Here is a 14633-nt window from a genome sequence, read left to right as displayed (position 1 = left end):
TCTTATAAATTATGATGCTAAGCATGAATTTACCATCGTCTGCTGTGGGGTATAGTTCACCCAGTACATAAATTCAAAGTATCTTGGAGAATATACTTTCTTTCAGAGATCACATTGAAAAGACCCAGGCAACTTTAATATCGATAATAACACTTCAGCTAAGTCATTATCTTCACCTTGTCACACTTAAAATAAACTACTATGCATGCAGCTCCATATTGCATAGTGTCTTTATACCCATTCCTGCTTTTTGGTAACATACTACTTTTAATATGCAATAAGAAATTAAAAGGTCTATTTACAGGAAACAACGCCCGGCACAAATAATAATGAAAATCAAACTTGTATATTATAAAATTGCAATCAAATCAACAATGTTAGTATTTTGCTCCTTTTCTGCGATCATATCCTCAGAGAATTGTGCTTGTAGAAACTAGATTCTATATTTCATACGGCATAAACTCCTTTGATGTAGTGGCTGGATAATTCACAACTATAATGGGGTTTGTGTGGTCATGTGACCAATGAGATGAAGTGTCTTAAATGTTCATCCAAGAAGCATTTTAACAGTTTTATTAATCCATAAAGGGTGGAAATGTCAAAAACAAATTTCAGATTTCCACCGAGAAAAATCGGATGATCTAGGTAGGACAGCCAGCTCGTATTGAATCAGTCTAGATGACCATTAGAAGTCAGCAAATAAGCACCTAATAAAACTATTTTCTTCCCTCTAGTGGTCATCAGGATTATTGCAGCCCATATCTGATAGCACTATTATAATGGATATACTAAATAGGCTTTAGAAAAATTGGGAAAAAAAATCTTAAAATTCTTAATTTTATAAAATTTTCATTCATTTTCAATCAGATTTACAGATTTAAAACCAAGCACACATTTATCACAACCCCCCAAAAAAATGCATAAGAAGAAGACTCTATTGAAAATGCTTAATTCAGAAAGCGGAGTTAATGCATACAAAACTGCAGCAAAGGCCTTTTTCTCTCCATTGGCTCTTTCTGCGATCTTTTCTGTCCTTTACAGATGATTAGTTCTGTCTACTGCACCTGCTTTTAATCACTTAGAAAACTTTACACAGCAATCCTAAAATCAGTCAAAGCTAGTTGAATGGCTGGTGCCATTCAAAATAACGTATCCGCCCCGGATATTCTTTGAAGTGCTTATGGAAATTTCTGCAAGCATATTCTGTTGCTGTTTTTACTAGCATGAGGATTTTTGTGACTATGTCAAGAAAGGCTATGCTAGCCAACATACCGTAATTTATGATTTATTCATGATTTGACACTTATAGCTTTTTATGTATATTTAGAGCTTATGCACCGAACACAAATTCCTTGTGTGTCCAGTCACACTTGGCTGATAAAGAATCTATTCTATTCTATTCTATTCTATTCTATTCTATTCTATTCTATTCTATTCTATTCTATTCTTTCCAAGGAGAAGAAGGAGAATAGAAATGTGAGGCAGAGGGGAGTAGACATTAGCTAATGTTTCTATATATTTGAAAACAAGTCCCTTCAATCTTCTGCCAGACTGTAGAAAAAAATCAGAAATGTAAAGTTACAACCTAACTTAATAATGATATATTTGATATATTTAATATAAAATAGAGCCAGGTCCTTTATTTCATATATATTTATTGGACAATGAAATTTTAAAGAATTCATTTGCTCATGTTTTAAGATAACATTTGACAAAAAAAAATCTCAAGAATGGAATGCCAATACTGCCTGCTAGAAATCTGGTTGACGATTTTTTGCTGAATATAATTTATATGACTGCATTTATTAAATTTCTCACTGTGTACTTTGCAAAATTGTCTTCCATTAATCAATTCTGATTGATGCAAAGAGATTGTATTAATCCAGATTGCAAAAAATTCAGCTGGGTAACCTTGGGCCAGTTGCTCTCTTTCAACCCAACATAGGGTTGTTGTTGAGAGGGAAAAGAGGAGGAGAAAAGTCGGTTGGGTATGTTTCCTGCCTTGAGTTATGTAAAAATAAATAAAGGCAGGATACACAAACATTGGAATAAACAAATATGTTAATACCAAGCATTAATTGCTGCTTAGAGAAATATACGCAGTTGAGTGTTACAGAGTGCATTTTTTTATAGACTAACATAGTTGGAGACCTATTTGTTGTGACCAAAACTAGTACGGCTTTCTATTTTCTCATAATGCAATAATTATTGTTGAAATTTAATGCTAGAAGTTCTAAGAAAGCATTGTTTATGTGTGTGGCCCATTTCTTTCCCAATATCTTTAATGTGATTTTCAAATCATCCTCTTTTTAAAAAAATGGAGTGACTTGTACAAAAGTTTAGCATTTATCCTTCTTGAAAGTAACTGTCTAAAATGTTTAAGATTAGGTTAACGTTTAGGGGAAAATATTCAGGATGGTATAAATTTGAGCACTATAGGAGATTCTTAAATTAAGGTTAACATGAATATATTAAATTATATTTTTATCTGCTTAACTGTTCTATTTCATGATAAAATGATAGAAGCCCTGGTGACATAGTAGTTAGAATGCAGTATTGAAGGCTAACTCTGCCCACCTGGAATTCAATCCTGACTTGGCTCAAGATTGACTCAACTTTCCATCTTTCCATCTCAGTAAAATGAGGACCCAGATTATTGGGAGCAATATACCATTTGCAAATATTCAGAGAAGCACTATTGGGCGGTACATCAGTCTAAGTGCTATTACTATTGCTAAAATTTATATTAGTTGATTCTGAATACTTTATCTCTTAATTCATTTACACTACATCTAGCTAAAATTAATCAGAAGTGTTACATATGGATATCTTCTATATGGAACTCTAGATATAACTTAAGATGTTCTAGTTTCAAGTGTGCTTAATTATAAACAAACCATGGATAGATACTCTGCTAGCCACACAACTCAGGTGAAGGAGACAGTATTTGAACCAATTGGAAGGTTTAGCATGCCTACCCAAATATGTCTTGCCTTAATCACTTAGGCTCCTATCTTAAGTAATTGTACCTACCTGGGAATCAATATTACTGCACCCAGTTGAATTTCCTTCTGAGAAAGCACATACAGGATTATATTGTTAACAGATTTGTGGCAGTGATAATATTTTAATTAGGAAGTTCCTCGTTCAAAGTTTAGATATTTTTATTAATATAGAATTTTCCCACTTGTACCTAAACATGAAACAACCATATCCTTTTTTGTTGTTGTTGTGTCCACATGACATTGTTTTCATTTTTCTCTCCATTCCTTAAGTAAGACAGGCTTCAATTGTCCTTAGCTGTACGGATATTAAAATATTTATTATGAATGCTTTTATGCTGCTTTGGTTTAGATTCTAAACTACTAACAAATTCTAAGGTAATAACAAATGCAGTATTAATAATCATAGAACATCCCACAACCATAAAAATTATGATACTTCAGTCATAATAATTCATAATCCTATCATAAGAAAATAGAGCCAGACATTATTAGAACCTTCCATTACACACCCAGGTATTTATTACTCTTCAGTCCGCAAATATATGCTGGAAAAGCACCTTTTCAAAAGCTTTCTGAATACCAGGGACGAGTTTGCAGATATTACATCTGAGAAGATATTCCACAGAAAGGAAGTGTTTGCAAAAAATGCTCTGTGTGAGGAGAGGGATTTCCAGCATGCCAAGGAATATCTGAAAACATTCTTTTGTGGTAAGCAGTCTCATAGATAAGAATAGAATAGAATAGAATTTTATTGGCCAAGTCTGATTGGACACACAAGGAATTTGTCTTGGTGCATATGCTCTCAGTGTACATAAAAGAAAAGATACGTTCATCAAGGTACAACATTTACAACACAATTGATGGTCAATATATCAATATAAATCATAAGGATTGAAATCATAACCACTACTAGGTCACAAAGGATTTTAGAGATTGTAATAATTATCTTGAACTGAACCTAAAATCAACCCACAACCAATGCAGCTCTCGAAATATTGGAGGTGCATGATGATATTGAATTGTTCTTGTTAACATGTCAGCTGCTGCATTTTACATTAGTTGCAACTATTTCCTTCTTTATTCCAATATCATCTAAAGCAGGGGTGCCAAACTCATGGCCTGCAGTCTTGATGCATTATGCGCTGGTCACACCCATGCCTGGTTTAACGAAGGGGAAAAAGTCGTGATATGTCACGTGATGACTCTGTGACAATGCAAGTTTGACACCCTTGATCTAAAGGTGCTTTCAGCATGTATAAAATCCACCAAGCTTTTCCACCCATTAATTTGCTGGTTCAAATATGGGTGAACAGCACTTTCTTCAACAGGTTACATTTTCATTATCAGTACTGGTGCTAAAACAATATTACAGAGAGATCTAACTCCAAAAGTCTTAAGGTGTGTAAAATCTACTAGGCTTTGTCACTCATTACCTTGGAGAAAAGTTAGATAACTGACATGACTAAATACAGACCCATTGAAAGAAAGAAATTTCATCCTACTACTGCTAGTCCTTGATTTGCAACAGTTCATTTAGTGACTGTTCAAAGTTACAATAGCACTGAAAAAAAATGACTTACGATTGTTTTTCACAGTAATGATCTTTGCAGCATCCCCATGATCATGTGATCAAATTTCAGATGCTTGGCAACTGGATCATATTTATGATGCAGAGTCACGTGATCACCTTTTGCGACCTTCTGAACAAGCAAAGTCAATGGGGAAGCCAGATTCGTTTATCAGCCAGGTTACTAACTTATGAACTGCAGCAATTCATTTAACAACTGTGGCAAGAAAGGTCGTAAAACTGGGCAAAACTCACTTAACAAAGGTTTCACTTTAAAACAGAAATGTTGGGCTCAATTGTTGTCGTAAATTGAGGACTACCAATATAGCTGTCTATTGATTCAAGATTGGTGATTAGTGTTTCAATTTCGGTAGAGAGAAAAGCTCTGTGGCATACTCATTTTGATGTTGGCCAATTCCTTGTTCTCAGAAAATATAAATTGCCATATGTTGTGCCCACACACCTGAAATATCATATATAAAAATGCTAAAATAATTTTAACTGTCACAAACTACTTCATACAAATGACACATTCAGAATCAGGCAGCCCAGTTATAATCATTTGTTTTTGGTGACTGGAAATACTTATCATTTACTCATTATTTGAATTTTTTTTTACTAAATTTAAAAATCTGTAATTATTTTGTATCTAATGAGATTACCTGTAACTTTCATATTTTTTCCGAGAAACAATGGCACATTACAATTGTTATAGGCATTAACCTATTAATTTACTCAGTTTGCAGCAACTTCACACACAGTGATTATAAACCTACTTTAGACAAGTATAAATTGCGCTAACAAAAAAAAAATGAAAATAATGATTGTACTGTATAATTTCAATTTATTTGCTCTGAGAACAAAAAAATGAAAGCTTCAGAAATCCTCATAAGTAGAAATTGCAGAATTTTATAGGACCTATTGTTTCTGGGATATATACATTGCTTTTGTGATTATTTTTAAATTAACAATTCTATGTCAAATTTGTTTCAGTTTACAGAATAAATTTAAAGATACAATCTTAAAATAGGGTTTTTAAATATGGATTTTATTGGGGTTCTTTTTTTTTTATTATATTTTGTATGGTATTTTAAATTTAGGCTATTTTGAATAAGTTTTTTAAAATGTGTTTTATTGTAATATATTGTATTATTTTATTTGCCTGTTCACCGCCCTGAGTCCTTCGGGAGAAGGGCGGTATAAAAATTAAATTATTATTATTATTATTATTATTATTATTATTATTATTATTATTATTATTATTATTATTATTATTATTATTATTATCTTAAAATGTGACCAGTATGTTAGTAAAGTTTTAGAATATCTGTGCTGTATCAGCAGCTTTTCCGCAAACATTTCATAATATATAAGTTTATACAACAGCAATAGTATTGGTGGAAGTATTCAGAATTAAATAAATTAAATTTAGAACCATTAAAATCAGTGCATTTTCCAAAGGCTGTTAGTGGGAATTCAAACTATAGAGTTTTGTTCTCACAGTATTGAAATAACTAATGACAGCAAAAATGCTTAATCAATGAATCAGCAACTGTAGCTTTCAGTTCTAAAATATTGAATTAAAATCTATACAGGATTGGTCCATACAAATTTGACAAGGCAACTTTAATTAGATACATGAAAATATCACTTTTATTAAAACTAAGTAAAAATAAACTTACCACAATGTTTTTCTACTTAAATATCCTCTGATCCATCTCTGAATAATCAGGATTGGTGAATGATGAACTAGAACATGATTGATCTTGGAAATTATATTTCTTACTATTTTCATTTCTTCCTGAAATGTAGTATCCTAAAAATAAAAAAAGCAATATAGCAACGTTCATCAGTGCATTAAAACCAACTATGCTTTATGTCTTTTTAAATGATATTTCTGAAAGCAATTATTTTGGACAAAGCATCCTAGCTATTTTGTTTTGGCTTATAAATAATTTTTATATATTCTGGTAATAGATTGCTTTTATGTAAACCTTTTTAACTGAATTCATAAGAGGTCGTAAATTTCTCCTATTCTTTGGTTATGGTTCCATTTATCATAGAAACAGACATTTACATCATTTTTTATTTATTTTTTTGCAAGGAGCATTTCATATATTTTTGCTGTTCCGAGCAGCAATTTTTTCCATTTTAGTTTAGCTGGCTTTGGTCAATAGCTGTCAAAACTAGAAGCAGGGATACTCACAAATTATAAGTTGATGCTAAATTTAGTGCTGAGAAATAAGCAAAAGTAACAAATTCAATAGAAATGGTACTTTCAGAATCAAACTGCTCTTTCTTGGCAGGATGGATATAATGAATTATAATTCATTGCTGACTAGATTTTTGACTGATTCATGTAGGGTCCTAACTTATCTTGTTCAGCATGTACAGCTTAAGGGACAATGTAAAGATATTTCTCAGATCCCATTTGTACAAATCTGTTTCTATTCAATGCCTGATGGGGATTCGTAGTACAATGTCCAGGACAACAATGCTCTACCTTGAATCCCATCTGGGTACATAGAACCAGTAACTGCTAAATTGTTTAATATTACACATTTAATAAATGTGTATGCACTTATGTATTAGTATGAATGAAGTTCTTCCACAAATGTTATCAATAAGCTATTTTGAAGATTGTAATCTATTTTGACTATACAGGAATTTCCCGAATAAAGATTCAACAGGGATTTTTATGAACAACTTTTTTCTCAGTATAGAATTCATTATTTCAGAATTCAAACAAATTCAATTAAAAGACTGTTCCCTTTCTGTATTACTTAAGGATTCTAATAAGCAAGTCTTTCTTATTAGCATATGTGATCAAAAACAGGACCTACTTTTACTGCTAGAAAACTTCATAATAAATACCTATATAATATGCATTGAAATAGAGCTGAGAAATTTTTCCTATATCATGAATTAAGATACGTCAGGATTCATCTTTTCACAGGAAATCAAATTGTAAATTTTGTCTGCAAATCCTTTTCACCATTTCTACCAGAGAATAAAAATATCAGATTAATGTATTTTGGATACAGCAATCCAGATTTTTCTCAGAATTGCTCACCAAGAAGGGGGAAAATAGGCCTCAACTAGGCAGTGCTATTTAAAAGTTTGTGAAAAGCTTCTGAATTTTCATATTTCTCTGTGTGTGTGTGTGTGTGTATGTATGTGTGTGTGTGTGTGTGTGTGTGTGTGTGTGTGTGTGTGTATGTATATATATATATACATGTATATATATAAGTATATATATATACAACCAAAGACCTACATATATATATATATGTTTTCTGAGGTTTTCACGGGTGTTTGTATATAGGTCTTTGGTTGTTCGGGTTTTCTCCCGTGTAAAATTGGAAATGTCTTGGGGACGTTTGATAAGTCTCATTCGTCATCTTCAGGCTTCAGCTTGCTTCTGGGAGCAATGTGTGATCGCAGCTGTTTCTTCCTTTTAACTGCTTGTGGGGTTTGAACTGATTGGGTGGGAGCTTGGCTGTGCTCTGATTGGATGGAGGTTTTCTGTGCTCTGATTGGCTGGGGTGTGTCCTGTGTTGGTGGGGCTTGGTTGTGCTCAGTCTGGTCAGGGCTGGGCAACTATGGCCTTATGATTTATGGACTTCAACTCCCAGAATTCCTGAGCCAGCATGCTGGCTCAGGAATTCTGGCAGTTGAAGTCCATAGGTCATAAAGGGGCCATAGTTGCCCAGCCCTGGTCTAGTCTGTGCTGCAGGGGGATTTGAGACTATATATATATATATATAGTCTCACTTCGCCAAGACACTTCCAATTTTACGCGGGAGAAAACCCGAATAACCAAACACCTACATACAAACACCTGCAAAAACTTCAGAAAACTATATATATATATATATACACACACACACACATGCATACATACATACACATATACACACACACACACACTCAATGTGATCTGTTCTCCAAGCACCTTAAAATTAAATAGAGAACTCAATTGAACAAGAGGATCAAAATATTTTCCTTGTTTATTTATTCATTGTGGAAATTGATCCAGAGCTACATATTTGTATGTGTGTTTTTCAATAACTGGTGTGCCCCAGCAATCACTGGAGCTAAACATGAACATGAATTGTTGATCAGTCCTATGTATCAGCTTTGGGGAACATTAGCTCCATCCTTACAGAACAGCTTCAACTCAGGGATTTTGTTGGGCTAATTGAATGAACTGTGTGCTTCAGGTCCTTTCACAATATTTCTCTTGGATTCAAGTCAAAATTTTGACTATCGTTTCCTTCTGCTTTTATCATTCTTCGGTGATATAACTATGTTTGTTTGGCCTATTGGTCTGCTGCATGATTAATTTTGTCTTGAAATCAGTTCACTGACAGATACCCTTACATTTTCCTGTAGAATCTGCTAATACAATTCAAAATTCACAGTTCCATCAATGACAGCAATGGCAGAGCAGCTGCAAACCATGATATTGCCATCACCAGATTTCAGCAATGGGGTAAGTTTCTTATGCTGTCTCTATTTGATTTTCATCAAACTTAATTCAACAAGTGGGCTTCTTTAGTTTCCCTTTGTCTCTTTCCTGGAACAGCTTGAGCAGTTTTTCTTTGTATCTTCTCAGAAAGAATTTATTTGGTTTATTATTTGTTTGTGTGTTTCCATATATTGCTTTCCAAGTCTGATTTAGTGATTTATTAGTTATATGTCCCTTTTAATTATTAAAATTGTTTTCATTTGTAAATCCATTTTGACATTATTTTCCATATAACTATTATGGCACCTTAAAATTTATTTTTAGACCCACATCTTTTCTCTTTTACAATCCAGTATTTTTCAAATTCCAAATCCACCTTCAAATCAGTCTCCGTTTAATCCAATAAAATCTGTTGCTTTTCTGTGCTATAGTGGCGGACAATTTTGTAAGTAAATTCTGAGTAAACTGGTCACAAAAAGCCTTAATTTCTTTTATAATCTAATAGCACAGCCTCATTGTATTAATGGTCTGTTCTTTAAAAGTAATTCTTTGTTCCTTCTGTAGCTACTCTTCAAGTCCCCTCTTACCATCTGTTTGCTTTCCTTTCAGCAAAATTTTCCCACAGGGGGATTTTTTAACATTAATTTCAAAAACTTCATATACGATTTTATAAATTTTTGAATACCTCATAGGAAATGTTTTCTTAGGTCCATCTAGCCTATTAACTTTCCAAAATCAACATTCTAGTCCCTCTTTTGCTGTTTTCCAAAAAAAAATGAAAGCTTCTCTTGTTAATCCTTAAACTTACTCAGAGCTTCTTTCATCCAGGATGAAAGGAAACTCTCCCAGTGTAGTATAACTTATGTTTTGAAAGGTTGTTAAGGCCAAAGAGGTTGGTAGTAAGCAGTTTCCTAAAGTAATTAAGAGAGGAAGTATGCAAACACAATGTCTCTTTAAGGGGTGCTGAGAGTGACTTAGGCAAAATGAATAGCCGGCCCTCACACAAACTCTCTGGAGAGTGCCATTTTGCAATCTCTTCACAATGAGAATCTGCATGAAGCCATAAATGGGTGCCCTGTGATGACCCAGGGCGTGGCACAAAGGCAACACAGCCAGAGAATAAGTATGATTCCCTTTATTAGCTCCAACTATGCCCCAACATCCCTTTTTTTCTCAGGTCTGGAGAAAAACTCACCCACAAATTTGTAACAGCCTTTGGCTGAAAAAACTCCAGTCCGAGTGTTATAAGCAGAAAACTACCAAATATAAATCCAACAAGGCAAGATAAAATAATTAATCCAGCAGGCCAAGCAAGATAAGGAGTTCCAGAAGTGAAGTGGCACAGCAATATATCAGACGAGTTGGGAGGATGCCAGGAACTCAGATAAAGCAGTTAACATGATGAACTCAGCATTTGTTTCTGACAACCGCCTCTCCATTTGCCTCTCCTTTAAACTCCATCCACAGGTGTGAAGGGAATCGGGGCCCTTTCCTCCCTCATAAGCCATGCAACCCACATTGCTCTCTTCTCCATTCTTCCCTGCATGCCCTAGGATAAGGAGAGGGTGGGCCTTGGTCTTTATCTGAACTCCCTCTCCCTTGTTCTACCTCTCCTCTGCTCTGCCCAGCCTGACTTTCCCCTTCCCCAGTTTCCTCCACGGCCAACGGAGCCACTCTCCCACTCTCTGTCCATCTTCCCCCTCGGATTCAGACTCCGATGGGGGGCATGACATGCACCTTATCTTCTCTCAGTTTTCTGAGAAGCTGATCCCTTCACAACCTCCTATTTTCACTCCACTAAAAGCACAGTCACGCTCAGTCTGCCAAGCTGCTCTGGAGATCTGCAAGCTAAAACAGAAGAGACTTTGGAAATGGCAGGAAATCCACACTCTCTACCTCCTCTACCTATTTTGATAAAATTCTGCAATACTTCCCAGAGACAGTTTCCAATGAATTCAATACAATGCACTTCTGAAGTTATAAATATTGTGACTCTACTAAAAGCAACTCAGAGATTTATGACCATGTTCCACAATTAATACTCATATTGAGACTTAGTTTTTTCCTGAGAAGCAAATATTTCACAACATACTTGCAGGGTGTCTCTTGAGTGGCAGAATCTTTGTCCACACTGAAGTCTAAATAGAAATGTTCTGGCTTGAACACAGATAAAGGCGACAGATTGTTAGACTATAAAAGATAAAAAGTTTCCCCTGCCTAGTCATGTCCGGCTCTGGGAGGCGGTGCTCATCTCCATTTCCTAATTGAGGGAGCCAGCATTGTTCGAAGACCTTTCTGTGGTCATATGGCTGGCATGCCTATATGCCAGAGTCCATGGTATGTTGTTACCTTCCCACCAAAGTGTTACCTATTTATCCACTTGCATTTGCATGCTTTCAAACTGAGAATATATTTAAAACTTAAGTGTTCCTAGAAAGGCCTATACAATAACATTTTAATAACGTTAAATTACTTTGTGTTTACCTTTCCAGAAACAGGGTAATAGTCAACAAAAAAGTGCAGAGTAAATGGTTTGTATTTTTCAGGTAGTCTCCAACCTTCGGTTATTTCTTCATCAGAAATGACATAGTAGTCTAGCGCCTTAAGTGAAAAAATGCTGTTAACAACAATGTGCCTATAGGCAATTTTCAAACACAGTGGAGTGTTATATAAAGTTAGTGCAATAAGATTAGGGCAAAAAGATAATGAATGCACATCTTCTAGTGTTGAAATTCCGTTATCATGTAGATATAATAATTGTAAATTCTTCATGTATCTCCAAAACATTGGACCAGGAAGTAATTCTAGCTGAAATAGGATTGAAAAACAAGTTTAAAAGAGAGAAAAATGAAAAGTGATTTAATAAATATATTACTACACTTGAAGAGTATATAATTCTTCAAAAAGCACAACCATCAAATTTGATCCATAATTACAATTTAGTACTCCCACAGCTTGCCTTTTCAAGTATGAAAAAGGCCAGTCATTGTCCACCAATATACTTTTAATGCCATAAAAGTTTCCAATACCAAAGTAACATAATGGAAAACATTCAGAATGTTTAGATGCTGGCTGGGGAATTCTGGGAGTTGAAGTTCATGCAATTTAAAGTTGCAAAGGTTGAGAAACACTAGTCAATGGGAAAAGAGAAAGAGAAGAAATCACCAAAATATCTGTAAATCAATCAGTTGATAATGCGTACAGGAATTGACAGTGTGGTAGGTAACTAATATATCAATTAAAGGGAATGGAAGAATTCCAAAAATGAGGCAATGAATTCTCAGGTACACCAGAATAATCTAAAAACCTTCCTAAAATTATAAAAAAAATTCCTCTAGCATTTTTTAAGGAACATTAAAAGATTTATTCATTAGAAAGTATTAATCCCCTAGATTTAGAAAACTTAAAAACAAGGGGGATGAATTTATATAATCAGATCTACCTATAGACATTTTTACCTACAGAGACTTCTAAAATACTTGTAATATGGCAATAATTTTATAGAATTTATAACATAAATTGTACATGATATATATACAATAATTCTGTGTTGTATGAATTTTAGATTATGAATTTGTTTCTTTAGAGACATAGTGTAAAATATCAACAAAAATTATTATAAAAATACATTACATTGTCTAAAATAAGCATTAAAGGCAAACTCCTGCACCAGAGTTGCATGGGTGCTCAAAGGCATGATTAGGATTCTTTATTCATATAATAAGAGGGTCAGAATCTGACATTATCATCCTAAATTACTGGAACATTTGAACTTTTTTTTAAAAAAATAAATAAAATTCCCTCCCACAGAAAAACATGCAAGAAAAATAAGGGAAAACTACAAGAAGACATGAAACAAGACAAAAGAATGTAGATCAAATATTTTTTAGGCTTCCATTTAGAGTAGGGCTATTAAACATCAAACATTTTGAGCCAAAAAAACCCAAACCCCATATCAATTTATAGAGCCTTGGCCAGTTAGTTTTATCAATATTAAGTCTAGAAATAAAAATTTAACTGTGACTAATTGCCACTACTTTTGAGTGCATTGCCAGTGAAATAAAACCCTGATTCCCTGTAATCCATGGACATCACATAGAAAGGATCAAATTTCAAAGGAGAAATTTAGTTTTCATCTAAGAAATATACATATATATTTCCAAAGGTGTTGATTAGGTTAATTATTCAATAAACAATTGGAATGACCAAAATAATCATAACTGATTTAAGAATCCATAGGTTCATTGGAAAACTCCATAATACTAAGACACACCTAGTTTGATGCAAACATTAGGAGATCTCTTCTATTGGTCTAGATTAGATTGAAGGTGAAGGTTCGTTCTCCGAGCTTGTGGGCTGGTTTTCAAACGTTTCATTACCAGGGTAGGTAACATCTTCAGCTGAGTTTAGGTGATTCGTAAACGCTGCTGAAGATGTTATCTAGCTTTGTAATGAAACATTCAGAAACCAACCACAAGCTCGGAGAACAAACCTTCACCCTCATCCTACACACAAGCTATAGATATTTTCCCCTATTACATAGATTAGATTATTTTGAAAATTACACTTTTAAAGCCATTACTACTCACGTGATTATTATGGAGATCCAATTTAATTAAATTAATGCAATATTCAAGTGCATCAATATTTGTAAGGAAATTGCAAGACAAATCGCATATTTTGAGTGAAACACAATATGGCATGCTTCGTAGATCATATAGGTACTGTGCATGTAGTCTAACCATAACCAGATTTCTCAGTTTCTTTTCATCTCTTTTATCAGCAGTTTGGCCATATTCAAGTAGTAGTTTTTCAGAAACACAGACAAGATATTCTAAGAAATCCTCCTCCATAGTTATCTCTTTTATGGTTTATCCATGAGAGATCTAAAGAGAAGAAAGGATTACATAGTAAGTTACCTTTATTCAGTTTTCCTTTTAAAAAAAGTTCAAATACATAAACTAAATATCCAACTGCTCGATAAAATTCCCTGTTTTATAAAAAGATAAGCCATAACACAGAAGCTAGGAAGAAGAAAACATATTTAAGAGAACATTAAGAGCATGAAAGCATCTGGTGGAGAAATGCCATTTTACACTTTATCAGATGAACAAAACACTTTATACTTATACTACCACAAATAGGCAATAGATAATGACAAATAATTGATTTGTTTTCTTACATGACAGATTGCCTTCTTGGGTTAAGTCTACCAAAATAAACAAAAACAGAAATAAAATATGATACTTTAAACATTACATAATTCAGCCAATATAAATTGCATTGCCAGACCTTTGGGATATTTTGTGGATTATATAGATAGCCTTGTGATCAATAAAACACATGAATTAAAAGCCATTTTACAAAGAGTGCATTTTAAAGATTTCTAAATCCTGAAAACAAATTTATAAAATATTATATAATTTTATAAAATTGTTTTATAAAATAAAATGGCAGAGGGTTTCAAGGATTCTACTGAGAAATGATTCTACTGAGAAATGACTCAATAGATGACTCAATCTATAATCTATAAAGGATGAGTCAACTGTTCATGGCTTCAAAATGATTACTTAAAGAATCATATTTTTTT

At 33.6% G+C, this 14633-nt stretch overlaps 1 protein-coding gene across 1 annotated transcript in view; it reads right to left on the bottom strand.

Annotated features, from left to right (window-relative positions):
* Positions 1–14633, bottom strand: part of LRRIQ3 (leucine rich repeats and IQ motif containing 3) — a 49467-nt gene that overhangs the window by 28313 nt on the left and 6521 nt on the right. Inside the window, exons 3-5 of the mRNA XM_058176431.1 lie at positions 13633–13929; positions 11528–11851; positions 6255–6388 (exon numbers count right to left, since the gene is read on the bottom strand). Coding sequence (XP_058032414.1) covers positions 6255–6388; positions 11528–11851; positions 13633–13896 — 722 coding nt within the window. The 5' untranslated portion in view covers positions 13897–13929. The remainder of the gene's footprint in view (positions 1–6254; positions 6389–11527; positions 11852–13632; positions 13930–14633) is intronic.

The sequence above is a fragment of the Ahaetulla prasina genome, chromosome 3 (genome assembly GCF_028640845.1).
Source record: "Ahaetulla prasina isolate Xishuangbanna chromosome 3, ASM2864084v1, whole genome shotgun sequence".
Lineage (NCBI taxonomy): Eukaryota > Metazoa > Chordata > Lepidosauria > Squamata > Colubridae > Ahaetulla > Ahaetulla prasina.
This window is presented reverse-complemented; position numbering and strand designations above follow the sequence as displayed.